At 67.2% G+C, this 27789-nt stretch overlaps 1 protein-coding gene across 8 annotated transcripts; it reads right to left on the reverse strand.

Annotated features, from left to right (window-relative positions):
• Nucleotides 1-4818: 4818 nt before the first annotated feature.
• NUDT14 (nudix hydrolase 14) lies at nucleotides 4819-12163 on the reverse strand. 8 transcript variants are annotated; one of them, XM_021081550.1, is made up of 7 exons: nucleotides 11966-12163; nucleotides 8984-9027; nucleotides 8367-8431; nucleotides 7995-8232; nucleotides 7678-7809; nucleotides 5282-5360; nucleotides 4819-5140 (listed from the first exon to the last, which is right to left on the reverse strand). In XM_021081550.1, exons 1-7 carry the CDS (start codon nucleotides 12044-12046, stop codon nucleotides 5030-5032), a joined length of 750 nt encoding a protein of 249 aa, XP_020937209.1. In that variant the 5' UTR covers nucleotides 12047-12163; the 3' UTR covers nucleotides 4819-5029. The 8 variants fall into 8 exon arrangements, with proteins under 8 accessions (XP_020937209.1, XP_020937214.1, XP_020937208.1 ...); XM_021081555.1 differs by lacking the exon at nucleotides 7678-7809 and having other exon boundaries at nucleotides 11966-12160; XM_021081549.1 differs by lacking the exon at nucleotides 5282-5360 and having other exon boundaries at nucleotides 11966-12160.
• Between the last annotated feature and the right edge of the window lie 15626 nt (nucleotides 12164-27789).

Consider the following 27789-nt stretch of genomic DNA (forward strand, 5'->3'; position numbering starts at 1 on the left):
GGCGGCGGCGGCGGCGGCTGCGGCGGTTCCCGGCCTCGGCTCTGCGCGCCCGCGCTCCCGGCGCCCGCAGCCAACAAGTTCGGGACGAGACTGACAGCTCGCTCGCCCATTCGTCACCCGCGTACCTGCATATGCATGAGGGGGCGGGGCCTCGCTGCGGGGTGGGGCTGTGGGGGGGCCCGGGCGCCCGGGATTTAAAGGCAGCGGAGGGCTCCTTCTGCCAGCGCCCGGGCCTGGCGCACGCTACCCAGGCTCTTGGCGGCGGGGCCGCGGGGGGTTCCGCTAACGCCCCCGCCGAGCTGGAAGAGCCGGGACCAGCGCCTCGAAGCGTCCTCGCCTCTCCCAGGCCCCGCCGGGTGTCAGGAGCCCGCGGGTGGGGCGCCCCCTGAGGTCACCGCCGTGGTCCCCTCCCATCAGTGCGCTGCCGCGCTCCTCGCGCTCCCAGAAGAGATGCCGCCTCTTGCACAAATCGGGGCTCAGTTCCACGGGGGGCGGGCGCAGCCCGGTACCCCAGCCCGCCGGGCTTACTCCGCGCCCCCCACCTCCGGGAGTGCCCTCCTCCGCGCGCCGCTCCTACCGCCTCCACTCCAGCCGCAGGGGGCGCTGCTCCCTTCCTACGTCCCTGCCCTACCCGCCTCACGGCCGGCGGGTCGGGAAGCCAGGGAACAAACGCTTTTCCGCGCAGGCTGTGTGCCAGGCTCTGCGCTGCCGCTGGGGTCGCCAGGCCACACTTTTAAGGAACGCCCGGGATGGGGGTCCGGGCTCGGGCCGAGGGGAGGGGTGCGAATAAGCGAGAGCCACCCAGGGAGGCTCCTGCTGCTGCCCTGGTCGGCCAGGCCCCCGTATCCCACCCTTCTGTCTTCACCTTGTGCCCTCTGGTGGAGCAACCTCGCCTCACCTCCACGGAGTCAGTACCAGGCTGCTGGTCTCCAAACACCGCCTCTCCTCGGCCAATCAGTGTCCCTCCAAGGCTGGAGGTCCCCTTGGCCGTTAGGGTTACTGATATGGTCTAAAGGGGTCTTCTGGCCCAGCCCCCATAGTAACGGGGCTGTTTTCATTCCTCTGGCTCCTCGTGCAATTCCGCTTCCAGCCCTGGGCTGGAGGCCGACCCTGCCCAGAGCTAGTCACTGCTACAGCGGTGGAGGGGGCCAGGCTTCCTGGAGCAGAGCTTTGCAGCAGGCCAGGTTCAGGGGCTGGGAGCACTGTGCAGAAGGACCTCGGGACCACAGGCACTGCCCTCTCTTACACTCGAATGCATGGGCACAGCCACTTAAAGGCCCAACGCCCTGGTTTCACTGCCCAGCCCTGGAGTCCAGCCCTCAGGAGTAACCGAGGGACCCGGGATCCCTCCCTCCGAGTGCCCGTCCCTACCTGAGCCCCTCCGTACTCTGGGAGGGAGCAGGACACAAGCCAGGCACGGCACGCACAGCGACACCCAGCAAATAAGGGAATGTGGGCTGTGTTTAGGGCCTTCTGGTTGTTTCTTCCTCAGGGTGGGCAGTGGCTACTGCTTGTGGGGGCGGGGGGCTCGCTGGGGGGAGATACTGAGTCCCGGAGGCCCCTGCAAGGGCGAGGAATCCCCCCATCACCCCAGGAGTCCAAGGCTCCATCCCACCCATGCCCATGGCCCTACTACCCACTCAGTCAAGTGGTGGCCAAGGGGGACACAGCCCCTGCCCACCCTCGGGGGTTCCTGGCCCAGGGGTGGGCAGAGAACTTGGACAAATAGCAGAGAAGGGCAAACTGAAAGGGGGAGGCGTTGGGGGCACTCAGGGAGGAGGCCTGCAAAGACCCAGCTGGGGACAGCAGGTGCAAAGGCCCGGGGGCTGAGGACAAGGACACGCGGCCAGGGCAGAGGGAGTGAGGGATGCAGGGGAGGCTGGAGGTGGTGGTGAGAGCTGGCTGCACCGGGCCTGCCCGGCTGGAGTCTTCCTGCTAAGACTGACGGGAAGTCACGGAAAGCAGCTGGGCTGGGCTGGGCTGTACATTACATTGTCACAAAGATCCCTGGCTGCAGGGGGAGGGGCAACAGGGGGCGAGGTTGGACAGGGATGCCATTGGGGGGCCAGGGCCAGAGCACAAACCAGAGGGGCAGAGGCCGGGCCAGGCCTGGTGGTGCAGGTGGTGAGGACGGGGACTCCAGCCAAGGCAGAGCCAGAATCGAGTCCAGTCCCCTGTGTGCCCCTCGCTCATCCACCTCCGAAGCTTCCTGCTTGGGACCAGCTGTGTGGGAAAGGACGGCCCGGACTGGCTCACACGGTTCCAGAAGCCACTGCGTTTCAGCTGAGACTTTTTCTGCTCAGGGCGGTCTCGGCTTGAAGGCCCCAGTGAGTGACACTCACCCCATGGCAAGACTCCAGCTCAACACACCAGGGGACGCAGACTCCCTGAGGCCCTGCCGTGGGGCACAAAGAGCGCCCACCCGCCCTGCAGCACTGGGGAGACGTCGGCCTGGCCCCATCTGCCTCCCTGCCCAGGTGCCACCCTGCAGGGCACAGAAGCCCTCCCCACCCACCACGTTCTCCTTCCTCCTCCTGCCTCCCAGGAGCCACAGCCTGGATCAAATGGACCAGGAGAGATTCGAGGAAGGAAGCTGGCCACTCCAGGGAAGGCATAGGCGTTGGGGCTGCTGAGAGGTGCCCTCCCTCCCGGGGTCCCCTCCTGCTGGGATTTCCGCAGCCTCGGGGCCATAGGGCAGGAGGTCCAGTGGCAGCCAGGGCTCCTGCCTTCACCCTTGCAGGGCCAGGCAGCCCTGCCCTTTCCAGGAAGACCCCCCCATCACTGTTCTGGGGCCCCTTGAGCCACGACACCCCTCAGCCTCCCAGTTCCACCTGCCTCCTAACCCAAGAGCCCCCTCAGGAGCCCCCCAGCATCAGGGGCCCAGGCCCACTCAGGGATGGGAGCTCAGCTGGTGCTGGATGAGGGCCGGACCCCTGCTCGGCCTGGCCAGGGGCCTCAGGACCAGATCGGGTGCAGGCTGTCAGGCGTCGGGGACAGAGGCACTGCGATGGAGTGAGCTGCGCTTCCGCCCGCTCTGCGGTGCTAAATATAGCAGCCAGGGAGGGGAGTTTCCGGTTACAGCCCCCCCCCCAGTGCTGGGAAATCGATGCCAGCTCCATTAGGCCCAGCGGCGGTGCCTGCTGACCTGTCCCATTGGGCTGCAGAGCAGAGTGAGGGGCTGGACGGCGCCCAAGCCCAAGGGCGCTGTCCCCCACCCCTGCCCCACCCATCCAGAGCCCTGCATGCTTCCCAGGGCAGAGGGCCCCCAGTCTCACCAGGTACCCACCAGAGGCCCCTCTGAGAAGCCGGCAGTGCCCGCAGGCCAGCGCAGAAGACCCCGGAGGGCAGGAGGTGGCCATCGAGCGGGTGGCAAGCCGGAGGCAGGGTGGGGCCGCTCTAGCCTGGGCCCTGTTCTGGCCCCAGGAGCCTCCAGATGTTCTGGGCCCTGAAAGCCCACCAGGCCTCCTCTGGACACGGCGGAGCTGGGCTGCTCAGGACCCCACCCCACCCCTGGGCCACGCATCCGTGCCTGGGGGCCCCTCCCCAGCCGTGCGTCACTGCCCGGCTGGGCTCCGGAGAAGCCACCTGGGTGGCCTCACCTGGGTCACAGCTGGCATTTGCATACAGGTGGTGCTGCTTGAGTGGGCCCCTTGGGCACAGCCGCCTCGGGGCAGCTCCCAATGCCAGGCCCAGGGGCTGTTGGCCCTGAGCCGCTCTGGGCTGGGTTCAGCCACAGCACGTCCCAGGCTGGCAGGAAGAAAAGCACCTGCCTGCGCTGGGGGCGGGGGGATGACAGGAGCGGGTGACGGTGAGGTCCCAGCAGGAGCCGAGGCGTCATGTCCTGTCGCGGTGTCCTCTACCACTCCGGCCCAGCCCAGCCTGGGGCACGTGGGGGCACAGAGCACTAAGTCAGGCTCCCAGCAGGGCTCCTGGTCACTTGGGCTCCCCAGGCCCCCACCTGCCTGTCTGGCAGCACCCCCCGCACAGCAACCCCCCCCTCCCCCCCCCGGTCAGTGGACTGAGACCGGGCTGCCCCTGTTCTATCCCCCAGAGCCTTGTCCCCAACCAGAAGATTCGGGGACTTCTGGGAAAGGGCCAGGCCAGGTCACTACCCCCAGAAAGGATCCCTATCCCCAACTGAGCCCAGCCGCACCCACAAATGTCCATGGCCACGGCGACCAGCACACTCCCCACAGCGACCGCCAGCCCATCTGTGACATACGGAGGCCTTCTTACTGGGTACCCGGCTAAGCGGGCATCCAGCCCCCCGTGACCCCCAGTGCTCGAGGGTTATGGCAGGTGGCTCACGCAGTCCCTGGCCACCAGGACAGGCCAGTGTGCAGGGCAGGGGTCCCTAGGGGCTTGCAGGCCAGCAGGCATCAATGTCCTGAGGACACAGGGGTACTGAGGTGCCAGCCCAGCCCCGTTCAGGGTGGGGACCCCTCACCAGCCTCAGGAGAGCAGGGAGCACATGCGCTGTGGTTCTGTCCACACCCACCACTCCCCTGGCCTCAGCTCCATCCACGGCCCGGTGCCCAGTGGGCCCTGAGTGCCTGGCCTGGCTGAGCCCCTGTCCCCAACATCTCCTGCCCCAGAAGCCTGGCACTCCCTGCCTGACCCTGCCCCTTGCTGGCCCCACCTCAGCCTATGGCCCTACGCAGGGTCCAGCCTCGCCGTCGGCCAGCCGCCAGTCCCTGCACAGCCTGCAGCCAAGGCTTCTGTTCCGGGGAGCTGAGAGGCTCTTGCAGAGACCCCATCCTCCCGGCCCCCAGCCTGCCCCCGACCCCCAGTCACAGCTCAGAGTCGGCAGACACAGGCTAGAGCTCCACCAGCCTTTATTGGGTCTGTAGGGCAGGTGGCCGGAACCGGCCTCATCCAGACCCCTGGGGGCCCAGGGTCTCACTGGGGGCCCAGGACAGGGGCCACGCAGCTGAGGAACCACGAGATGCCAAAGATGACTCCGAGGGTCTTGGGAACATCTGGGTCATCGGCGAAGGCCTGGGCGCCGTCCAGGGGCAGGTGCACAACCTCAATGAGCTCGCCCTCCTCGGCCAGGCCCCCGCCGGGGCCGCCCCTCTGGGCATCTGTCACCGCTGCGTAGAACATGGTCTGGCTGGAGCCAGTCAGTCCAACGCCAGACCTACAGGACGAGACAGCCTTGCAGAGATACCCACGCAGGCCCCCCCCCCCCGGCCACCCCTGCCCTTCCCGGCCCCGGGAAGGCAGGGCTCCAGGAGGCCCCCCGCCCCCCAGATGCCCTCCCCTTGAGCCTGGGGGAGACCTGGGAACATGCTGGCTGTGACTTCCCAACATGGTTTAGCTCCCAGCGTGAGCAGGCTGGGTCAGGTGATGAAAGAATTCTGCAGACGGAATTAAGGGCCCTAATCAGTGGCTGGAAGTTCCTCAAGAGGGACCCGACCCTGGGCGGGCCTGACCCGAGCAGGGCCCTCCCCACAGATTTAGAGCTCGGAGATGGAGAAAGTCTTGACGCCAAAGCGAGCCGCCAGGCTGCAGGAGGCGCCACATGGCCAGGGCCTGCAAGCAGCCTCTAAGAGCTGACCGTAGGCCCCAGCCGACAGCCAGCCAGGAGACAGAGGCCTTGGTCACAAGGCCACAAGAGCTGGGTTCTGCCACAACCGAGTTAGCTGGGAAGACGGCCCTGAGCCTCAGCTTAGACCTCAGGCCCGGCCGACGCCTAACTGCAGCCTGGTGAGACCCTGAGCGGTGGGGCCAGACCGCGGACCCACAGCAACCGTGAGGCTGCAAATGTGGGTTCCTGCAAGTGCTCAAGTCTCTGGCAGGTTGCCCTGCAGCACAGACCATTAGCAGGCTCTGCGCCTCAGCTCATGCTGCGCCCTCAGCCAGGGCCTCCCTGCCACAGCAGACCCCACTCGCACCCAGGGCTCCTGCCGTGCCGCCCGGGTCTGTGAGCACCCCCACGCTGGCACCTGGAAGATGCCAGCTCCAGACTGGGTGAAGGACTGGGGCTCGTGGGGGTGTTGCGGGAGGGGTGGCAAGGCCCCCAGGGGCGCAAAGGAGTCCCCTCTCTCCAGGGGTTGGGGGCAGGAGGGGGCTGCTGGCTACCAAGAGGAGAACAAGCACCCAGGGCGTGGGCAGGGCTTTAGGCCAATGCCAGTGGAGGGCAGGCGCGGGCAGTCGTGGTGAGCGCTGGCCGGGAGGACGGGCTGACAGAGGGGCCAATTCAGATTCCAGAACAGGAAAGGCGGGGGCTTCTGGGGAGATGTCCACAGGCCGGGGAGGCCCAGGCCGGCCAGGGGGTGAGCGGGGCCTGCCGGCCACAGCCTGGAAGCTGCCCTGGAGCAGCCGGGAGCAGACCTGGAGGGGCTTCCATCCCACTCCCCCCAGGCGAGGGCCCCAGCAGACTGACCTCGCCCAGCTGCTTCCTCCGCCCTCCAGCCCTTATCTCCCTGGACCCTTCCTGATGGCCCATTTCCGCCGGCAGCCACAGCCTGCGCCTTTGATGGAAGCGCTGGTCTGTGGAGTTTCCAGGCCCAGTTTCCGCCGGCTTGTGCGGGAGACCGGCGCCAAGAAGAATGTGCCCAGCCAGGCCGGGCACTGCCTCTCCCGCCACTCCATCACATCCTCAGCTGGGGGATTGCAGACAAGGGCCCGGGCCTTGTCACCTGGGACCGGCAGCTGAGTGGCCTGGCTCAGCCCCTGGCCCCACGACGGGCAGCAGGAGCCTGCTGCTTGTCCAGCCCACCGTCAGGCTCCGGTGGGGGGAGCGCTCGGCTCCAGCCCCTTCCAGGCCAGCCTCCCCACAGCCATTCCTCATCTCTAGAGCACAGGCTGAGCAGGCTACACACTGCCTAGGGCCCTCCCTGGCTCCCGAGTACCCTCAGCATCAGGCCAAGCCCAGAGGCCCGGCTTGCGGAACCACAGCAGCCAGGGCTGCCATCCCCCCGCCCCATGCCTTTGCCACGCAGCCCCTCGGCCGGGACTCGGCTCAGACTCACCTCCTCGGGGGACCCCAGCCGTCCAGGGCACCTCCGCCTGCCCCCGGCTCGCCCCTACCCTACCTAGCTCAGGCCCCTTGGATTCTCCCCCCGCCCCCCAAACCTCCAGCCCAAAAGGCTCCAGGGCCGAGTGGCCACCAGTGGGCCCCGTGGAGGGTGCCTGCACATAACCAAGACCCCTCTCCCTGAGAGGCTGGATCCTCCGACGTAGAAATCCCACACTGAACGGGGAGGCGCCAGGCCCTGGATCGTCTCCTTCGGCCAACTCCGTCCCCACGCTCGAGGCCCTGTGTGTTTGAGGCAGGGCCCCACCCTGAGTGGCCCCTGCGCTAGACTAAAGGTGGCAGAGCTTCCCGAGGCCCCCTCCCCGTCTGGAGAAGGTCGCCAGGGGCTGGTGCTCAGCGTCGGGGGCACTTCTCCTGCCGGGGCTTCACCGGGGTCAGGGACCCATCGCATGTCCCCAGGGGAAAGGCAGGCTTCGGGCCACCATCCTGTTCTGGGAATGTGGCCCCAGTGTGACCTCCCGGGAGCGGGTGCAGGCGGGCACCTAGGCTCTGAGGGGCAGCCCTGACGTCCAGGCCCCGGGCTGCACTTCCTCCCCTCCCAGGAGGGCCCGAGCCCCACCCCCCCCACCAGCCCCGGCCCAGGACTCTCCCTCCCCTCACTGCCGAGCCGCCGTCCGAGCAGACCTGTGACTCACCCCACCGCCAGTGCCCGGTGCTTAATCCCGCAGGAAGTGGAGGCATCAGTCAGCAGCAGCTGCCACCCGAGCAGGCCCCACACGGCTCGGGGCTGCGGGGGGCGGGGGGCTACAGAACAAGGCCCTGGAGCCCTGGGTTCCGGCCTGGATCAGGAGCTGAAGGGCTGTCCAGCCAACCTTCCCAAACAACTCCAGGCTGCAGAGCAGGGATTCGCCCTGCCTGGCACGCCTCTGGGGACGGGGCGCTCCCTGCCCCCCGGGCAGCCCGGCCCAGCCCCTGCGCTGACTACGGGACCCCACGGCCCAGCCCCACTCACTTGTACGAGGCGACCCGGCGCAGGTCAGAGGGGGCCAGGCGGTAGCCGCACTCCTCCCAGGCTTCCTTGCAGGCAACTTCCTCCAGCGAGAGCCCGGGCTGATCCACGAGGCCGGCGCACAGCTCGAAGGTCACCCCGGCCGAGCCGGGCAGCGCTGCCGGCAGCTCCCGGGGCCTGTCCTGGTCGGCGGCGACCAGGGAGCCGGGGAAGAGGCGCTCCACCGCGCCAGCATACACAGCTGGGCGGGGGCGGCAGACCGCGGTCACAGCCGGTGGCGGCCCCCTCCACGTGACCGGGGGCGGCCTCAGGCTCCCCACGTCCGCGCCCTGACCCGCGGGCCTCCCCTCCCCGCTCCCGCTCGGGCCCCCTCACCTGGCCGGAACTGCTTCACCAACACCAGGCTCCTCCGGGAAGCGTTGAACATGAGAAGGGTCACACTGCAGCGGGGACAGTGCTCAGCGCGCCGCCCTGGGGGCCCCGGCGTCCCATCTCCTGTTCCCAGCATGCCCAGCCCACCGCCTCTCCTCAAAGGCCCGGGAAGGTGGGGTCCCTTGTTCAGAGGGACACTGTGAGGCCAGGCCGGGTCAGAGGTCCCCAGGGTCGCGCAGTCAGGCCAGGACCCAGGCCGAGGGCACGGGGTGGAAGGACACGCTGGGCGGCCGCTGGGCAGGCTGGGGGCGGCAGCAGCTGAGAACGGGTGACTGACAAGACATGTGGCCCCTGCTGGCCAGCTGTTGCCAGCTGTGCTCCTGAAGCCACACTGCCACCCGGCCCACACCCCCAATGTCAGGGGCAAGGGCACCCGGGCGGCCTCTCTCGGGTCCCAGAGGGCCCGTCGCCCACCACGGTCCAGGAGGTCTGAGCTCGGGGCCCAGGCCTTGGGCTGACCCCCCAGTGAAAGGAAATGAGGGCGGGGACTTCAGAAATACAGGGTCCCCGTGGGCATCAGGCTGGGGCTTCCCCCGTGGCCAGCCCGGCTGGGACCTCACCTGTCATGAGTCTTCACAAAGTCCCACGACTTCTGGGTGCCGTTCTGAAAGAGGCGGGCAGCAGTCAGGGAGGGCGGAAGGGCTGCCAGTGCAGGCGGAGGTGCTCCGGGAGCTGAGAGGGCCACGCAGACCTGCCACACCAGCTCCGACCAGGGAGACCCAGTCACCGCCCGGGTCCATCAGGAGCCAGAGCTGTAGCAGGTCAGGGTCGGGGGCAGGGTCAAGGACAGCCTGACTCTCTCAAGGGGTGAGGGTCCGAAGGCGTCCCAGACCCAGCGTGAGCCACCACCCAGCACGGGCTGAGCACGAAGCGCTGCAGAGAGCTGTGCGCTGTCACCAATGCGGGAAAGACGGGGGGTGGGAGAAGAGGGGCAGGCGTGAGTGTCCTCACGGTCGGGGGGGGGGGGTGTCCCAAGTGGGCGGAGCAGGTATCAGGCTTTCGCTGCTGAGGCTTCCTTGGGCCGCTGGACAAAGCACGACAGGCGGGCAGGAGGGACAGGCAGGCCTCCTGCGAGCAGCAGCCTCGGGACCAGCTGGGGAAGGGCGTGCCGGGGCTCACACCACAGGACACAGTGATTCAGGGATGGTGCCTGGACCATGGGACAACCCCTTCCAGCCCAGTTTCTGTCTTGAGCTGTCTCTCCGACATCCTGCGGTCCTGCTGCTCAGTCACTTCCCTCCGCCATCCTGCTCCCTGCACCCCGCCCCGACCCCAGGCACTCTGCCCCGGCGGGCTCAGCATTCAGGGACCAAAAGGCAGGGCAGGGGCCCGGGCCAGGACCACCAAGGGCAGTCACAACTGATGCTAACGTGGCAGGCGGGGCGTGTGAGAGGCCAGCACCCTGCCGCTAGACAAGCAGGCGAGGCAGGCTCCCGTCCCCGGGGCCATCCTGTCCGGCCCGACCCCTCCCCAACGGGTCTCTGAGGTTGGGGCTGGCCCGGGGACCCTGGAGCCCTGCCCTGCAGACACCTGTCACCAGCTTGCTTAGCCCCTCAGCCACTGGGTCAGGCCACGTTGACATGGACAAGACCTGAGACACAAAGAGTGGAGCCAGGGCTGCAGAAGAGGCAGGACCCTAAGGAACATCCTCTGTGAGGACTTCCTGGAGGAGGTGACATGCACCAGGCCTCGCAAGGAGAAGAGAGCAGCGCAGGAGCGGGATGTTACAGGCAGCGGCCCACGCGCCGCTCCGAGGGGAGTGGCCAGAGGCAGAGGCAGCCTGGATGGGCAGCAGCCTTGGTTTCTAAGGGCAGGGCAAGCTGGCGTCCCGTGCTGGGCCGGGCCAGCTGCCTCGGAGGCCGTTGCGAAGCACCACCCCTAAGAGGCAAGCCTGGGCCTGCCTGCCACCCGGCTGCCCCCCAGGCCGGGCTCCAGGGAAGGCCAGCCCCCTCGTCCGCCAGGAGCCTGCTGTGTCCCCTGCCTCCCTCAGGGTGTCTGTCACCCTGGACAGGCTTCAGGGGCCTTGTTGGTTCAAGATCAAAACACCTGTCAGAGCCTTAGGTCCAGCCAAGGAGGGTGCAGGAGGAGGTTCCAGCCTGCCCCTCCCACGGGACCCCACCCAGCTAGTTAGGACCCAGGCCCAGCTCGGCCTCCACAGCCTTGGGATGAACAGGACTGAAGCGGAAACACAGGCCCCTCCCCCTCAGGGCCACGGGGTGCCCTGCCTCTGGTTGGTCTGTCTGCCCATCCACCAGCTCTCCCCTGGCTGTGAGTGGCTAATGACCAACGGCTGCAGATACCCCTCGGTGCATGCACCACCCAGCCCGCGTCCCACGGCCCCTCAGCCCGTGCCCACCACAGCCCGCCCCCCACCGGGGCCCAGCTTTAGCTACCAGCATCCCCCTGCACTTCTCAGGGCGTCGGGGAGAGAGTGCCACAGCCACAGACCAGGGCGGCTACGTACCTGGCCCACCCCATGCGACCTGCTGCACCCAGAACCCCAGTCCAAATCAGGCAGCCCGCTCCAGGCCACACCAGGCAAAGGCCAGCGGCCCCCACGGTCCTCCACTCTGCCCCCACCGCACCCTGGCTTCTGCCCCGACCTGGGTCCATCCCAGGCAGAGGAATTCCCTGTGCCCAGGACCCGAGTGGGCAACAGTGACAGGGAAAGCAGGAGGCTGCAAAAGAGGCAGGACCCTAAGGGACAGCCTCTGTGAGGACTTCCTGGAGCAGGTGACACTGCAGTGTCTCTCAGGCTGGGGGCCAAGAGGGCCTCGCAGGCCGGGAAGGGGAAGGGGCCTGGGGGAACAGAGGGACAGAAGGCTGCAGGCCCAGGGCTGCGACGACCTGGACCACCTATCCGCACAAAGCAGCGGTGGGGGTGGGGGGAGAGCGCACCAGGTGCTGCAGGAGTGCAGGCCTCACCTGCATGGCCTGGAGGAACGCAGCAGGACCCCAGCGCTGGGGACTGGTGAAGCAGCAGGCAAAAGCGGGAGGGGGGGGGGGCAGAGACGGTCATCTATCACCCATCACATGTTTCTTGTGCACCTGCTATAGACTTGGGGCTGGGGGCAGCCTTGCTCCTGCGCTCCCCCGGGGCAGAGGCAGCCCGCCAGTAGGGCAGGTGGGACGAGGAAGAGGAGCCTTCGGGAGGAAGCCCCGCGGGAGAGGCTCTCCACTGCTCACCAGCTTTCTCTCCTCCTACCTTCTCCCTCCATTCCCCTTCCTCTTCTGCCCAGAACGGAGACCGCCACCTCCAGGAAGCTTTCCCCGAGCCTCGGGGCGCCCGCCACGTCCCACTGCACAAAGGGCCAGTACCCAGCAAAGCTTCCTTTGAGGAATGGGTGGTCCCCCGAGGTATTCCGGCCTGCACCCGTCCCCGACCTGGCCGGCAAACCTGGCCTCACCCGCCCGGCGCTCGGCGGGGGAGGCGGGGTCTGCGGGGCGGGGGCGGGGCTCCGGGCGGGGGCGGGGCCCGGGGCCGCGGGCCGCGGAGGGCGGGACAGGCGCGGGAGGCGCGGAGGCCGGGCAGGCGGGCTCACCTGGCGGTAGTGCAGCGTGAGCGGCCGCAGATAGGGCGAGTCTGCACAGCGGCCCACGGCCGCCCCCTCGATGCGCTCCATGGCGGCGCGCGGGACAGCCCGTGCCGGGGGGCGGACTCGGGCCAGGTCCGCGCGGGACTCGAGCGGGCGGGCGCGCGCGTGACCGGGCCCCGGGCATGCGCAGTGCGCGCGGGGCGGGGCGGGGCGGGGCCAGCGCGCAGGTAGCGCCCTTCCCAGTCCGCGAGGAGGCGGGGCGCCGCCGGAACCGTGCAGGGTGTGGCCGGGACGGCGCTGCGGGGGCTCGCCAGGTGGGCCCCGCGGCAGGGTCCAGGCAGCCGGCCGTGTGGCCAGGAGGGGCGGCCGCGGCTGGAGGGGGCGGTCTGCGAAGGTTACGGCCGGCGCCGGGGATAGTCAGGCGTCCGGGTTAGAGGCGAGAAGGCTGCGCGGCGCCGCCCTGGCCCAAGAGGATGCCTCCGCCACCGGGACTGATCCAACCCCGAAGTCAGGTCACCGGGGGCGGAGCAGGCCCCCAGGGAAGGAGCGCCTAGGCCCTGAAGAGAGAAACTGACGGTCCCAGCTTGCCTAGCGGAGCCAGCAGCGGAGGGAAGCAGAGGGGGACTGGGGGCTGCGCGCAGTGTCGCTGCGTGGGCGGTGGTGGGGAAAGAGTGCAGACACCTCTAGGGGCCGGTGGGTGGCAGGAGAGAAGGCTCTGGAAAGAGGGCAAGGCGAGAAGAGCCTGATGGCAGAGCCAGACCCTCCCACCCGCGTTCCAGACTCTTTCCGCGCCCCGCCCCGCCGGGAGGAGCTGTCACTCCCCGTCTCTGGTGGCTGTCCTTCCTCCGCCTCGGCAACCCACCGCTGTTGCCTCCCCCAAGAAGCCCCTCCCTGCGGTGGCAGGGCCCATCCCTCCTTGGGTGTGGATCCTAAAGGAGCCCCTCCAAACGCGTCCCCCTGCCCACCAGGGGCAGGCACAAATGGTGGGGTGGGGCACCTGAGCCCTGAGCTGCTTTCTGAACTATGGTTCCAGGGGGAGCAGGGCCTGGTGGGGGGGTCACGTGGCCTTGAAGTTGACCACCAGGTCCCCATTATCAGTTGCTGTGTAGCAGCTCCCTCCCAGTGGGTGGCTTCAAGCAGCTGCTCGTGCCTCTTCTTCCCAGTCTGTGGACCGCCCGGCTCACTAGGCAGCTCCCCCTTGGGCTTCTCTGCAGTGTGAGCTGGTGCCAACCGGGCAGGGTCTTCTGAAGGCCGACCGGGACTTCGAGGTTGGGTGGCTGGGACAGCTGGAGCTGGCTAGCCGTGTCCCTGTGTGTGGCCCCTCCGGCTTGGGCTTCCTCAGAGCAGGGCCGTCTCAGAGTCACAGGGTTCTTCCACGCAGCTCCCCGGGGAAAAGGGTCATGGGGCCAAGCTTCTCACCACCCAGCCCCAAATGCCCGACAGCAGCATTCGCACTGCGCTCTCTGGGCCAGAAAGCATTCCTGGCTACCCCGATTCCAGGGGAAGGGCCTTCCCAAGGGTAGAGCACCAGGACGCGTGGTTCACTGTGAGACACTGGCTCTGCAGGGGACTCAGCTTCCTGGCCGCGGCCTGGCCGCCTAGTGTCCTGGGGGCCGGGCAGACCACCTTCCAGAGAGCCCCTCCCAGGCGCTGGTCCCACGTGCCCAACAAGCAGGCAGTCTCTTCCAACACGCGGGGCCGGGGGTGTGTTCCCTCCCCTCGCACACAGGCCACTTCCTGCTGCCTGCCCCTCAGCCCGCCCGGCTGCGCCGCCCCCGGGAGACCCGGGTAGGAACTCGAGGGAAGAACCGGCGTCTCCACAGAGCATCGTCTGCTCCTGTCTGGGGGGGAAGCAACATTGACAACGATGCCGAGGCAGCCTGCAGCGCTGATTGCAGAAGGGGTGAGCCTGCAAAACATCCGCGAGGTGCCACCCACCAGGAAACCGCAGGCGGTCCTTGGGTGTTCAACACAGAGCTGTGTCCGGTGACCCAGCAGCTCTGCCCCCTGGTGTCCAGCCCTGGAATCGCGACCAGCTGAAACACGTTTGCGCCATTGACAGGCACGAAGGTCGAAGGTCGGGGCGCCCCAGGGGTGCGTCAGGTGAGGGACCAAGTGTGGTCTAGACGCCCCGGGAATATGACTCGACTTGAAGAGGAGTGACGTTCTGACACATGCTCCTCCTGGGGTGAGCCGGGGAGACATGGTGCCGAGTGAAGAAGGTGCCACCAGAGGTCGTGTGTCGTGTGACCCCTTAGGCTAAATTTCCCGAGTGGGGAAGCCCCGGTCGAAGCACCTAGCCGGTGAGACTCTCTATGCCGTGGGTGCAGCTTTAAAAGCCACCAACCAACCAAACAACAACAAAAAACAGCACAGCTTGGGAGTTCCCGCTGTGGTGCGATGGAATCCGTGGCATCTTGGGAGTGCTGGGACAGAGGCTCAGTCACAGTGCGTTGAAGATCTGTCGTTGCAGCAGCCGCAGCTGCGGCTCGGATCTGATCCTTGGCCTGGGAACTCCATATGCTGCAGGGCAGCCAAGAAGGAAATAAATAAAAAATAAAGCAGCACAGCTTGGCTGTCCCGGGGTTGTGAGGGCAGAAGCCCCGTGTGAGCCGGGCTGCGTGCCTTCCGGGGGCTTCAGGGGAGAGCCCGTCCCTGGCCTTTTCCAGCTTCTGGAGGCGGCAGCCCTGGCTCCCCGCTCCCGGCTCCGTCTTCACAGCAGCCCCGTCCTCTGACTCTGCTTCCTGCCGGCCCGCCTCCTCTACCCTGACCCACCCGCCTCCCCCTCACAGGGGCCCTGTGGTGACGCAGCCCCGCCACCACCCAGGATCACCCCATCCCAGGGTCCCTCACTCAGTCACATCTTTGCCGCGTAAGGCTCCACGTTCGCAGGATCTGGGCTCGGGGTGTGGACACGGGGAGCTTGGGCCCGGGCGGGGCCTGAGCCAGCTCCGTGCTGCTGCTGGACTGGAGGAAGCTGCTGCCCCCCTTTTCTCTGTAAGAGGGGGGTAGGGTCATCTGCCAAGATTGGGGTGGGAGAGAGGCGGACTGCGCGTGGTCCCATGGGGCGGGGGACCCCGTGAGCACCAGGCCGGAGGATGCCTGCGGGCGCCCAGCCCCTGAACAGGTGCACGTCAGCCTCCTCCAGGGCTCTGCCTTTCTCCGGAAAGGTCCAGGGAGCTGAGGTGCTGGTCAGGGAGTTGCAGACCCCTAGGCTGGCGGGCGGCGAGGGTCAGAGGGGCTGGGAGTCCAGAGCAGACGTGGCACGAGCACCCGGACCCAGGCCCAGCCAGAGGGCAGACGGGAGGGTCAAGGTCAGGGCACGAGGGCGTGTCAGAGGAAGCCTGAGCAGGGGAGGTGAGGGGGGGGCTGCAGGGGTAATGAGGTGAGCTGGGGGGTGGGCGGAGGAAGAGTGATACCCCGAAGGCAGGGAGTGTGGAGAAGAGCAGAGCACGGAGCCACCACCGAGTGTGTGTGTGGCGTCCTAACCCCTGCATCTGCAGCGGCAGGCAGAGGGCACCAGGCTGGGCACCGGTGGGTCTGCCGAGCAAAGGGTCTGAGGACCCAGGCGCTGAAGGCCTCACCTCGGTGGTGCCGGGGCAGCAGCAGAAAACTGGGGCCGGACAGACCCCCTGGTTTTCAGGGCACCTGGAGGAGCCTGGCTTTCTCACCTGAATTAGGGGGTTTTGGTGATGGTTAGGTGTTTCTTAGGGGCGGCGGGTTTTGGTTTGGTTTGGGCATTTTGCTTTTTTTACATTAACTTAATTTTTTTCAGAGTAACGCGTACAGCGCAAAAGGAAAAAAGAACATTAAGTATTCCTGCAAGACTCTTACGCCCAAATTAGTTCCTGCCACCCTCTCCACGCCTCCACCCCCAGAGGCGGCCACTGTCCACCCTTCAGGCTGGTTCTTCTGATGGTTCCCTCCGTGCGTCTCTGCTCCCTCGGCTTCTTGATTCTGTGGTTGTGGGCATTTTCCTCTCACTGCACGGTGTGTGGAACGCACTGGTTGGGCCAGCAGAGCCGCCAAAGCTGCTCAGACAGCATAGGGTCCGACGTCTTATGTGAGACACCGAGAAGGAGTCTCTGAAGCCGTCCTTAGAGCTCATCCCCCGGGCACAGCAGGTCAGCACACCCCCCCCCCCGCCCCTAAACCTCACGGTCATAATGTGGCTGCTGTGGCCCAGGCATCACCTACAGACCCAGTGGCGGCAGTAGAGGGGAGGGTGTCTCTTCGCAAATGAGGAGGAGACCCTTGCCCAGAAGCCCCCATTGTGAGGACTGATGACCATTCACGTCCAAGGTCTGGGCCAGGGTGTGGGGGGCGAACGCCCCCAGGTGGAGGCTACGCCCATGAAGAGCAGGCCAGGTCGATGTAGGAGAGCATCTCCTGCCTCGGCCTCGCAGCCCTGGAGGGCTCGGGTCTCGCACCTGCCCACGTCCTTGTGTCCCGCCTCACCTCAGGTCTCAGCTGGTCAGCAGTGGGTGTCGCCGTCCTGGACGAGCGTGTGCACCCAGCACCTCGGGAGCACCCTGAGGCCCCTTCCTGACGTAACCCCTGCCTCTTCCTCCCTCTGTGTTAGCTCATTTCATGCGTCCGGGCGGCTGGCCACGGGGGCCCGGGGATTCGGCGGAACATGCCTCTGGGCGTCTCTGGGTGAGCCTGGCATCTGAACGGACTGGTGAGCTGAGCAAGGCAGGTGCCCTCGGGCGCCGTGGGCCTCATCCAGCCTGGAGACCTGAAGAGCGCAAAGGCGAGTCCACTCTCCCCGCCCCGGGGCCTCGACTCGAACAGCGGTCTCCTGCCTTTGGACGTGGACTGGAACCACGGCGGCTGCCCCGGTCCTCAGCCGGCCGCCTGCAGATCCGAGGACCCGTCGGCTGCCAGAGCTGCTGCCAGCTCCCCACGAGGCTGCACGTGTGTGTGTCCACTCGGCAGGTTCGTTCGCGAGCTCTCCCTGGACAGCCTGTGGCCCCGCCAGGCCGCCGCCCCGCTCGTCCCACCGTGGGTCCTTCTGGGCCGCCGCCCTGCCCCCGGCCCCCGGGGCCCAAGGTCCATCCCGAGGCACTGGCCCCAGCCGGCCTCTTCCCCGGTCCACCCCCTCTGCTGGCCGCGTCCTCCTTGTCCTCGAAGTGCCTCGCCAAAGCTGAGGAGGGGGGACCTTGCATGGGTATGGAAATGTCACCAGCCCCTCGCCCTGCCGGGCGCCTGACCGGATGGTTGGTTCTGGCCAGAACGTCATCTGCCCACGGCGAGGGCTGCCCGGGCCGCCCATGGAGCCTGTCCAGCCCGCGGGCCCTCGAGGGGCCTCCCTGCGCGGTGCGCCAGGGAGTGTTTGCGCCCGGAGCGAGCGGTGCCCGGCCTCTGGGGACTTCCTGCGGTTTCCTCTATCATCTTCTCTTCTGTCTGGAGGTCCAGTTCCACGTGCGGTTATGGGAATGGGCCCCTCTTTCCGTACCTTTCCTCTTTATGTCTCTGTCTCTACAAGAGAGTTTCTCAATTTTATCTTTCAATCCAACTGTCTTTTCCACATTTCCACCAACACATGGAGTCCGTCCTGCTTCCTCTTTATAGCGTGTCCTTGTTTTGTGGACGTGTCGCCCCCAAAGGCCATCGCAGTTGGGTTTTTCTGGCCCACGCTCACGGTCCCCGTTTCCTTGAATTTGGAGCTTGGGCGGTAGCCCTGTCTGGGGCTGTGTTGTCAGCGGGGGGCCAAACTGTCAACCCAGCACCCTTGCGGGGCCCCCAAGTCTCAGTGCCGGGGGGGGCGCTTTTCTGTGGGCCAAGGGGAGCCCTGGGACCACTGGCCTGGGCCACAGAGGCAGAGTGGCTGGCACCTCTTTGCCCACAGCCTCAGCTTCACGAAAGCAGGTCCTCGGACCAGGTCCTGAAGCTTCCCGCCTCCATGTGCCCTTCCCAGAGTCTTGCCCTCGCCAGCCTTTCTCCACCCTTCCCTGGAATGGCAGGGGGCTCTCCACCCTCCCGAGGCCATGCCTTCGGCTCCCTGAGCCCCTGTGCTTTGAGCTTCTCTTCGAAGCCCCTCTCTGGTCTGCCAGCCCGGCCCCCAGAGTGGCTGGGCCATGGGGCTTCTCTCCCCTCCTTGCCCGGTGCCCAGGCTCCACTGTGGAGCTTGCAGAGCTGGGAGAGTAGTGCTTGCCCCCTCCTCGGGCCCTCCAGGGTCACCAACAGCCCAGCCCCTTCTTGCCCTTGCCTGTAGAAGCCCCCAATCCCCCCCTGCCCCCGCTACCCTGCCTGAGCCCTGCCCCCCCTCACCTGTCTCAGCTCTGGTCTGGGGCTCAGTGCTGGGGGCCCTGGGGTCTGGAGTTCCTGCTGGAGCAGCCCCATAGCTATACTCCCCGGTGCCCACACTCCTTGGTGGGGTCCCCCAGGATGTGGGGAGGGGTGCATGCTGTCCATGACCCTTCTGGGCACTACTCAGAGTCACCGGGGACCCCCTCGGCCACCTGGCACTCCCCATGTGCAGCCCAGTTGTGCACGAGCAATGCCACCTCCCCTCCCACGGTGGCTCACACACCCAGGTGGGACTCGATGTTAGGCCCGGGGCAGGTGTGGGGGCAGATGCAGGCTGTCTGTCCCCACACTCCCCCCACCCCCTGGGGCCTAGGCTGAAATTCCCGGCCACGCAGGCAGGTCTCCGGGGCAAGAGTGGCCCGTGCAGGCCAGAGCCGGGTTGAGCTGGGGCAGCAGGACAGCTCCGTGCCCCGGCTGGGTCTCAAAGGCTACTGGGGGCACAGGTGGAGGTGGGGGGATCCCCCGGAGGGGGGGGAGGAGGAGAGGGGTGGGGCCTGGGCCAGGTGCTGGACCCCAGCTCTGACCTCACATGCACCCCCACCCTGCCCAGCGCTGGCGCCAGGCACAAGCACCATCTTGCGGGCGTTGTGGGCGTGCTGGTGTCGCCTGGCTGCCGGCTGGACCGGGGCCCCACGTTCTCAGCATCTAGGCGCCCCTGGGTCTTGAAGGGAAACAGCCCAGCCGGGAGCCCCAGGACCGCACAAGTCCCATCACAGCCGAGCCCAGCGGAAGGCACAAGCCCGCAAACAATGACCTTCGTGTGACAGACTCTCCCTCTGTGGGAGAAAATAGTTGAACAGAATGGCGATTTCCTGCATTTGTGCCTGCGTCTGAGGGTGACTCACAGAGACCTCCCACAAAGAGGAGCTTCTAGCCAAGTCAGCCAGGGCTGGGTGCCCCGAGGGCCCTGCACCCGCTGGGGCCAAGCGAGGGCCCACCAGCCTCCTCCGAGCCCCCCCGCCCCCTCCCAGCTCCAGCTCCAACCCATCAGGCAGCAGCAGGGCTGGGAAGGGACATGGGGGGCTTCCTGGAGGAGGGGGCCCTGGACAGAGCGCTATCAGCTGAGCAGGAGCCAGCCAGGGGGACCTGAAAGAGCTTCTCGGGGGACAGAGTGGCCAGCAGGTCTCCGTCTCAGGAGGTCAGGGATGGGGTGCCAGGGTGGGGTAGGCCAGGGGCCCTGGGTGGAGGGCAGCGGGTTCTGAGCAGCAGGGCCTGAGCCTCCTTCCACGTTCTGATGAGGAGGGTGGGGTGGCCTGTGGGCATCGACAAGGGTCGTCACGCAGGCTGAGGCCCAAGGTACCAGGTGCCCGCCAGCAGGTCCCGGGTGGCATGTAGTCCTGAATGGCCCACGTGGTCGGACCCAGAGCCCAGGGGGCGTGTGACCTGCTCACAGGGTGGGGATAGGGTCCTGAGCTCTGGGCCCTGCCCCAGTGTCTTTCCCCTCTGGAGACCTGACGCCCCCGACCCAGGGGATCCTAGGGGCCGTGAGAAGGAAGCTCTCAGCCCTTGCAAAGGGGCTGCAGGCCGAGTGCTTACAGCCCTGACGGTCTCCAGGGCGCTCAGCCTATAGTTAGGCCTCATCCCCACCTACACGTCCACACCTTTCTTTTTTTCTTTCTTTTTTCTTTTTAGGGCCGCACCTGCGCCACATGGAAGTTCCCAGGCTAGGGGTCGAATCAGAGCTCCAGCTGGCGGCCTGCAGCTCAGCCACAGCCACACCAGATCTGAACCACGTCTGTGACCCCCAGCACAGCTCACAGCAATGCCTGATCCGTAACCCACTGAGCGAGGCCAGGGATCGAACCTGCGTCCTCATGGGTTCTAGTTGGATTCGTTAACCGCCGAGCCATGACAGGAACTCCTATATGTCAACCTTTCTGTGGCCCCCAGGGCACAGGGACTGGTGACCCATGGGCAGCCTGGCCACCACCCCCAGCCTGCTGCCTCTCTTGGTCTTGCCTGGGCGGGAGCCCTGGCCTTCTGCCGCCCCCACACCAAAACCTCACCAGGGCTGGCCCTTCTCCTGGAGCGCCGAGGCCTCCCCTGCTCTCACTTTCCTCCCTGTCGCAGCAGAGAGGGTGGGAGCAACCCCTCTGCTCTGGGGACACCCTGCCCTTCTCTGTGGGCATCCAGGATAACTGTGCGGCCACTGCCTGCCCACAAGGGGTGCAGAGGCCCCACTCCGCAGCCACACGGCGGCTGTGGCCCCTGCTGCCCACATCTTGCCTCTCCCTCGCGTTCCTGGGGGTGGCGCCCTGCGTGGGGTCTGGGCCCCCCCACTGTAGCTCCCTCCTGGATTCTTCACAGGCGTTTCCCCCAATCTCCTCCCCCTCAGCTCCCCACCTGGCCTCTCAGATGGGATCAAGGTCAAGCCACCACCTCTCCGGGATCTTGTGACCTCCAGCTCCTCAGGCCAAGCCTCTGGGGTGCCACGGCTCCCCTCTCCCTGGTGGGCGCCCAGGCCCTCGGCAAATGCTCTCTGCTCTCTGCGAAGCCGTCCTGGTGCTGTGCTGGGCTCTCCGCCTGACCCCTCATGTCTGCACAAACCCCGGTGTTATCATGAGCTCAGAAGGGGGCACGGCCATGGTGGGTGGGGATGACAGCTCTCCCCTGGGCTCCTCAGGCCTCAGGCAGAGGCCTCCAGCCCTCCCAAGGCCTCTGGGGCCAACGCTTCTTACGAAATCCTGCCATTTGAAATACACGCGGTATCTTTTCCTGGCTGAGTTGGAGAAGGCTTTGCAGGCTGGGCCACAGGGGGTTTCAGAGGAAGGAACTGCAAGAGGTTCCAGGGGACAGGGAGCGGGCGGGCTGGGGGCTGGCCAAGGAGGTCCATGCTGCGCCCTGCGAGATCGGGTAGGGGCTGGGCTGTTGGCGCCTTGGCTGGCTTGGTGAGATCTGAGGAGCTGGGGTTCTGGGCAGCCCCTGCCCTGCTTCCTTCCCACAGACCCCCGCCAGAGCACCTCAGGGCTGGGAAGTGGGCAGCCTTGGAGCAGAGAGGACTAGAGAGAAGGCGGCCTGGCGAGGGCCCAGGTGGACAGGCTGTTCACAGTGGGTGGGACGGCAGGGCAGAGCCCGTGTGCCGGAGGGAAGGGTGGCCTGGCCCAGGTGGGGTCCCAGTGGGCTCCTTCTTCTGTGATGAAGGGGTGGCGGCCTGGAACTTGAGTCCTGGCTGATCAGGCTGCCTCTCGGAGACTGGCACCGCTGCCAGGGATCCCAGGACGAGAGCAGACCTGGGAGGGGCACCCTTTGCCAGAGGATCTCCCCCTGCCCCAAACCCCAGCTCTACCGGGTCTGATCTCCTGAGCCCAGCCCCCACCAGGCTCCCCCCAGGGGACATTCTGGCTCACCCTGCAGATGGGCAGACTGAGACCCAGCGGAAAGGGCTGAGCTGAGCCCAGCTGATCTCCCGGCCCCGAGCCCAGAGTGGCCCAGGGCAGGTGGCCGTCGCCTCTGACCCCGAGCTGGGGAGGCCTCGGAATCTGAGCCTCGGCTCGGAGCGTTTCCTGTCCACCCGCCCCAGCCCAGCCCCGCAGGAAGTGCCGCCTCCTGAACAAAGGGGCTGGCGGACAATGGCCATTGAATTGGGCCGGGGCGCTAGCGCACGGACAGGCCACCAGCTGCCCGCGCTGATAAGACTGCACCGCGGGCTCCGCCGGCTCCGGGACCCGCCGGCGGGAGCGCGGGGCCGGCCCAGGCAGGCGGCCAATGGGGAGCCGGCGCGCCCCGCCAGCCGCTCGGACACCAATCGGGGAGCTCACGGGAAAGAGGCCCCGCCTTCTGAGCGGCCCCGCCCCCGGGTCTGGCCCCGCCCCCTGCCAGGCCCAGCGAGCGTGGAGTTGGCCACCTGGCCGCCGGCCTGAATCCTGCTTGGGCCAACGAAGCCACACTCTGGAGAGGGTTTTCCCTCCAGCAGCCTCGCTGCGTTTCATTCGCCTACTTTGGTGGAACAGTCCAGTCTGGGAGGGCGGCATCTCCAGGCTCTCTTTAAGGATCACCAGGTCCCGCTGTGCCAGGGATGGGGGCGGGGGGCAGCCTGGTCCTCACGCCTGCCTGGGCGACTCCTCCTCCGGAAGGCCCCTGGACACATGGTGAACATGAGAGCCACTTCCAAGAGTGGTCCCTGCCCAGGCTGAGCCTGGGAGCTGAGGTCCTGGGTCTGCCCTGTGCTGGCTGGAGGGCCCAGGTGCAGCTGTGTCGCACCCCCGTCTGGGAGGCTTTGTGAGTGAAGCAGCCACAGAACTGTAATCTGTGGGAAAGTGACGGGGTGCATGTGTCCTGAGGGACTCACAGCGTCTTGAGCCCCTGGGAAGAAGTCCAGCCCCAGCCACCCTAGGAAGCTGCAGGTGGAGGAGGGCTGAGCGGGGCAGACCTAGAGGTTCTGGAGAACTGAGACCAGTCCTTTCTCCCCGGCTGAAGTGGCCCACTCTGGTCCTGGCGGGCCCAGGCAGGGCAGGGGTCTGGGCAGAAGCCAGAGCTCAGGCCCACAGCAGCCCCCTGCTCTGTCCAGCCCACAGCTCTGCCACCACTCCCTGGCCTTGCCTTTTCCAGCCTGCAGTCCCCGCCCTCAGCAAGCCTCTGGCCTGTTGGGTGCTGTCCCCAGGACAGGGGTGACAGGGTAGGCAAAGTCCGGGCAGAGCCCAGTCATAGGAAGGCTTCTTGGAAGAGGTGACTCCCATGCACATTTGCCAGGGCAGAACGGGGTGGGGGATAGAGCCACCAGGAGAAGGGGCCACCCAGTCACAGGCTGCAGCCAGGGAGGACCCGGGTATGCGGGGAAGGCAGGCGGCCCAGGAGCGCAGGTGGAGCGGTGGGGGGCAGGGGGGAGGGGGCGCCCAGCCGAGGGGGTGCCCAGCCAAGGCGGCGTCCTGGCACAGTGGCCTCTTGGGCCTCTTCGGCCCACTCTACTCTGCCATGATGGTGGCCGTGGCTGTGGAGAAGGGGGCTGCTGGAGGCCAGTGCTAGCAGGGGAATTGCATGCATGGTGACCCTGCTGAGGTCCCCAGAGTTGGGTTGGGTGGGGGGGACTGTGGTGGTGGTGCTGCTGGTGATGCAGGCCCAGCCCAGCTGGTGACAGTCCTGCTGGTGGGCTGGCATGTTGTGGCCACTGGCATGGCCCAAGGGCTGGGATACAAAAGGGCTTTAGTTCCCAGGCACGGTGCTGTAGGGCTGCCCACGAGGCAGGGCCCAGACTGGCACTCGATGGCCTGGGGTCACGCCCTCCAAGGAGCCAGGTGCCCCCTGCAATTCCTCCTGCCCCTTCCACATGCTACGAGCAGCCTGGGTAACTGACCCCTCAGTGGCCTGGGCAGATGGACACACCTGCCTTTCAGGTGGACGCAGTCAGACCCTCCAGGGGCCGCACACCAACCCTGGCCTGCCTGCCGTGCTCTCCTGGCACTGGCTGCACCCTCGCCCTAACCACCTTGCCACTCCACACCCCCACTTTTTTTTAGGGCTGCACCTGCAGCATATGGATGTTTCCAGGCTAGGGGCGAATTGGAGCTGCAGGTGCCACCCTGCATCCTCATGGATACTAGTCAGGTTCTTAACCCGCTGAGCCGCAACGGGAACTCCCTCCACTCCGCCCTTTGATCTGAAGCCTCAAAACTGCGGCTGTCCTTCCTGCCAGCTGCCCCATGAAGCTCCCCACGCCCACCATGCTGTCTCCCACCATGTCCTGCAAGCTCAGCCAGGTGGTCCCAGGTCACATTGGCAGTGTTCCATGAGCCACGCAGGACCAGCCCTGTCCAGCGCCAAGCCCTGCTGCTTGGGCTGCAGGAAGTGGGAGGCCCGGCGGCTTCTGACTCCCGCCCTTTATCAGCCCACGAGGCTTCCTGTGGCCTACATGGCCTGGGCCCCTGTGGCGCCGGACACCAGGTCGGCAGTGACTCACCGGGAGCCTGGCCTGGGGACACCCCGGCCCACACCCGCCTGTCCCCTTTGAGTCCCTGCCCTCACCCCTGCCCACACCTGGCTGGCAGGGCTGCCCTGGGCCTCCCCCCAAACCCCCCACCATCCTCCACTCGCCAGCATCTCCCCATCCTGACCAGCAGGGCTGAGGCAGCCCCGCCTGTTTGCAGCCCCCCAGTCCCCAGGGCCCATAGCCAGCAGGTGGGCAGCCAGGGCTGCGGAGCCCACTCCATAGCCACACGCTTTCTCCCTTCCCACCAGCTCTGCTGGCCGCCCCTCGGCAAGGAGCACAGCAGGCTGACCTCTGGGGACCCTGACCCTCTGACCCGTAGTCCTCCCCGCCTCTCTCTTTGCCCTTTGTCCCCAACTCCAGGTGGCCAGCCCACCTGCCTTCCCCTCCCCATCATGGCCTGACCAGTTCCTCCTCCTCCTGCTCCCAGTGGGCCCCTCCTCCTCCAGGAAGCCTTGCTGGCCTAAGCCCTTCACCCCTCCCACCCGGGGGCTCCCAGGGCATGTCCCCTCTCCATGGAACTTGTCTCTCGGCGTTTCTGGACCCTCAGCGGGAGCCCAGAGTACACAGCTCAGCGGCAGCGCCCACCCTCATCCCTTGCCCAGCGTGCCTGGGCACACTGCGTGGATCGGGATGGGGTCGGATGTTGGGGACAGGACAGAGAGGGGCCTGGGATACTCATCTCAGTCTCATCCCGCAGGCCACTCCTCTCCGCGTCGGGGCACACAACCCCCCCCCCCCGGGGCAGGTGTAAATGGCGAAGGAACCAGCTGTCTGGGTGGCCCTCCCGGAGGTGCCGGCCCCTCCCCAGCAGGGCTTCCCATGAAACTGACCCACGTGCGTGCCCATGTGCCCACAAAACCTGCAGGAGGGTCATCCTGCATGTCCAGCCGTCCACCTTGGGCCCGCCTGGGTGTCCTGTAGTGCCGCCTGCTGGCTGACCACGCGGGACCCCCTTCCGCTTGCCCAGCCTGCCAGGCCGGGGAGTGGGTGCTGTGCCCAGCGTGTGCGTGGCTGCTGCTTTGCATCCTATGGCCTGGGCCCCGTGACCACCGCACCACCCCCGACATTCTCATGCCCAGGCCCAGGTCAGTGATGGTGGTTTGGGAAATCTGTGTCTGAATAAATAGCAGGGCTGCCAGGGGCCAGGCTGGGGGTGCACTGACGAGGGGCTGGTGAGTCCCGGATCTCCATGCCTGGCGCGGCCCCTGCATCACTCCAGGCTCTCCCACCTGCTCCCCTGCTCCCTCCAGGGACAGCCACAGGGCCACCTGCTCAGTCCCTGCCTGCCTCCACACCTCTCACCTCCGCCCCTCGCTGCACCCCGGCCCTGCCTGCTGTCTGTCCCCTGCCTGCTGTATTTCCCCACCACGTGGAGGCTGTTCCCTGTCCCCACGGCCGCCCTCAGAACCTCAGAGCTTTGCCACGAGGCTCTGCCAGCGCTTCCTGAGGAAGTAGGTCTGCAACCTCATGAATGGGAAGCATGTGCTCTGCAGGGTCTGGTGTGGCTGGGGGGCTGCGCTGGGGAAGGAAACCCCGAGGTGGGGAGACAGGGAGAGCCTCGCGGGCGGGGCGCACACAGAACCCGGGCCTCCGGCTCCCCATCGCCGACCCACACCGTGTGTGCCTGGCCCTCGCCGACCCACGCTGGCGCTGTGGCTGGGGGCGGGTCCACGGTGGCCACGGTCAGGCTCAGTGCCACACAGGGGCTTCCCAGGCCCCTCCGGATGGGGGCGCGGCTGCTCAGTCTGGTCTGTGTGAAGGCCCCTTGACGCAGAGGAAAGGACGCGCCCCCTTTTTGGGCCGAGCGGCATAGCCTCTGGTCAGCGAGGGCCCCCCGGGCTCTGGCTGGGTCTCGTGGCCTCAGCGGTTTGCTCCTCGCAAAGCGTGACGACCCCCACTGCCCACCCCCGAGTCAGCCTGACGACCCCCACTGCCCACCCGAGTTGGCCTGACGACCCCCACTGCCCACCCGAATCGGCCTGGCACCTGCTCCACCACAGCCCCATCGCAACCCCTCAGACGGGGACAGCCTTCCACTGGCCGGGCCAGGGTCAGCGGTGGATCAGGGTCAAGGTTGTGGCGAGGGTCAGGGGCAGGGCTGAGGTCAGGGGGAGGTCCCACCAGTCTGGGGTCCCTGCCCTGGCAAGTCCCAGCCGGGCCCATTGTGTGGGGACAATGGCTTCCTGAGCCAGGTTCCTCTCCCGGCAGGAAAACCACACAGCCTCCACTCTGCCACCGCCCACGGCCCCTTTGAAGGGCCTGGGCCGCCAGGGCTTGAGGCCCAAAGCCTTGGAGCTGGTCCCTAGGCCCCCACCCCTTGCCAGCCTGGCCGGGGCCCAGGCCTCCCCAGGGACTGGCCAAGCCTCCCGGCACGTAGGCTCAGGACGGTGCAGACAGAACTGACCCATTGGGGATGCTGGTGGCCGCACGCAGGCACAGGCCCCCACAAGGCACCAGAGCTGGACATGGCACGATGCCTGGAGGCCCTGACCAGGAGCCCCTCCCCTGGGAACCAGCTCTCGGCGTCCCACACACAGGGTGGCTGAGTATCCTGCCGAAGTGGCAGCTCGGGGCTCAGGAGGGTGTTGGCAGGACACCTGGGCTGGGGGTGAGGGCCCAGAACCCACAGCCCCAAGAAGGGCTGCCCAGGAGCTGAGTGTCCTGCCCGGGCCAGGCCAGGCCAGCCGGTCCTGGGGCGCCCCCTGCTGCCTGGGGTGCCACCGCACAGTTAGGTGCAGCCTGCGGCTCTCTAAGCTCACAGGGACTGGCTCTGAGAGCCCCAGTGGCCCAGGGGCCCTGTGGCAACGTGTGGGGAGCAGCCACGACCTGGGCAGCGGGGGCCTGGAGTGGGCTCGGGCTGTTTTCCCGCCACACCGGTCGTCCTTGGCTGGGCAGGGGGGTCTTCAGATCCAGGAAGAGACCAGGGTGGGGTGAGGATGGTGGGGTCGGGGCGGTGGGCGGAGCAGCTGGCCCAGCGGGCAGGCCCCACGTGACTGGAAGAGGTGTCCGGGGACGGAGCCCCGGCCCCACCCCGGCTCTCGGGGACGGAGTGTCCCTGAGTGCGGGGTCCCCGATCCCTGTGCTTTCGACTGGACCTAGTGTGGCCTGGAAGCAGGAAGCCAGCGGGGGACTAGCCTGGGGAGTCTGAGGGCCATGGCTGCCTGCCCACCTCCAGGCCGAGCAATGGTGGCCGTGGGGCTGGAGACAAGGACCTGGCTTTTCCTGCCCACGTGGGCACGGCCCGCCGGCAGGATCTGCACGCATAGACCCCTGGGTACCCGCCAGCCCCTTGGTGGGTCCATGGTCGTGCCCGCTGTGTGCCCAGAGCTGTGCCCTCACCAGGCCTGCCAGGCAATCTGCTGGGCAGGGGGTGAGGGGCGGCGACACCTCCCAGGCCAGTGACAAGGCCCCCTGCTCCGCCAGCGTTTCAGCCTCCCGGAGGTGGAGGTGGCGGAGGCGGGGCCAGGGAACGGCCGCAGGGAGGGTGGTTGGTCTGCAACTTGCCTCGGCTACCAGATGGTGGGAGCAGCGTGTTTCGGGGGCACCGGGGGTGGGGGGGACACTCACCCCAGGAGGGCACGGCTGGGGCTCAGTG

Source organism: Sus scrofa, unplaced genomic scaffold, assembly GCF_000003025.6.
Source record: "Sus scrofa isolate TJ Tabasco breed Duroc unplaced genomic scaffold, Sscrofa11.1 Contig1914, whole genome shotgun sequence".
Lineage (NCBI taxonomy): Eukaryota > Metazoa > Chordata > Mammalia > Artiodactyla > Suidae > Sus > Sus scrofa.

What these genes read in the sequence shown, in the direction of transcription:
- NUDT14 (XM_021081549.1), bottom strand. Translation starts at nt 12,046, where the DNA reads ATGGAGCGCATCGAGGGGGCGGCCGTGGGCCGCTGTGCAGACTCGCCC. An exon ending in TTTGTGAAGACTCATGACAG is followed by an intron (nt 8,432 to 8,983) that starts GTGAGGTCCCAG and finishes TCCCCGCTGCAG; the next exon opens with TGTGACCCTTCTCATGTTCA. An exon ending in CGCCGGGTCGCCTCGTACAA is followed by an intron (nt 7,810 to 7,994) that starts GTGAGTGGGGCT and finishes GCCGGAACCCAG; the next exon opens with GGCTCCAGGGCCTTGTTCTG.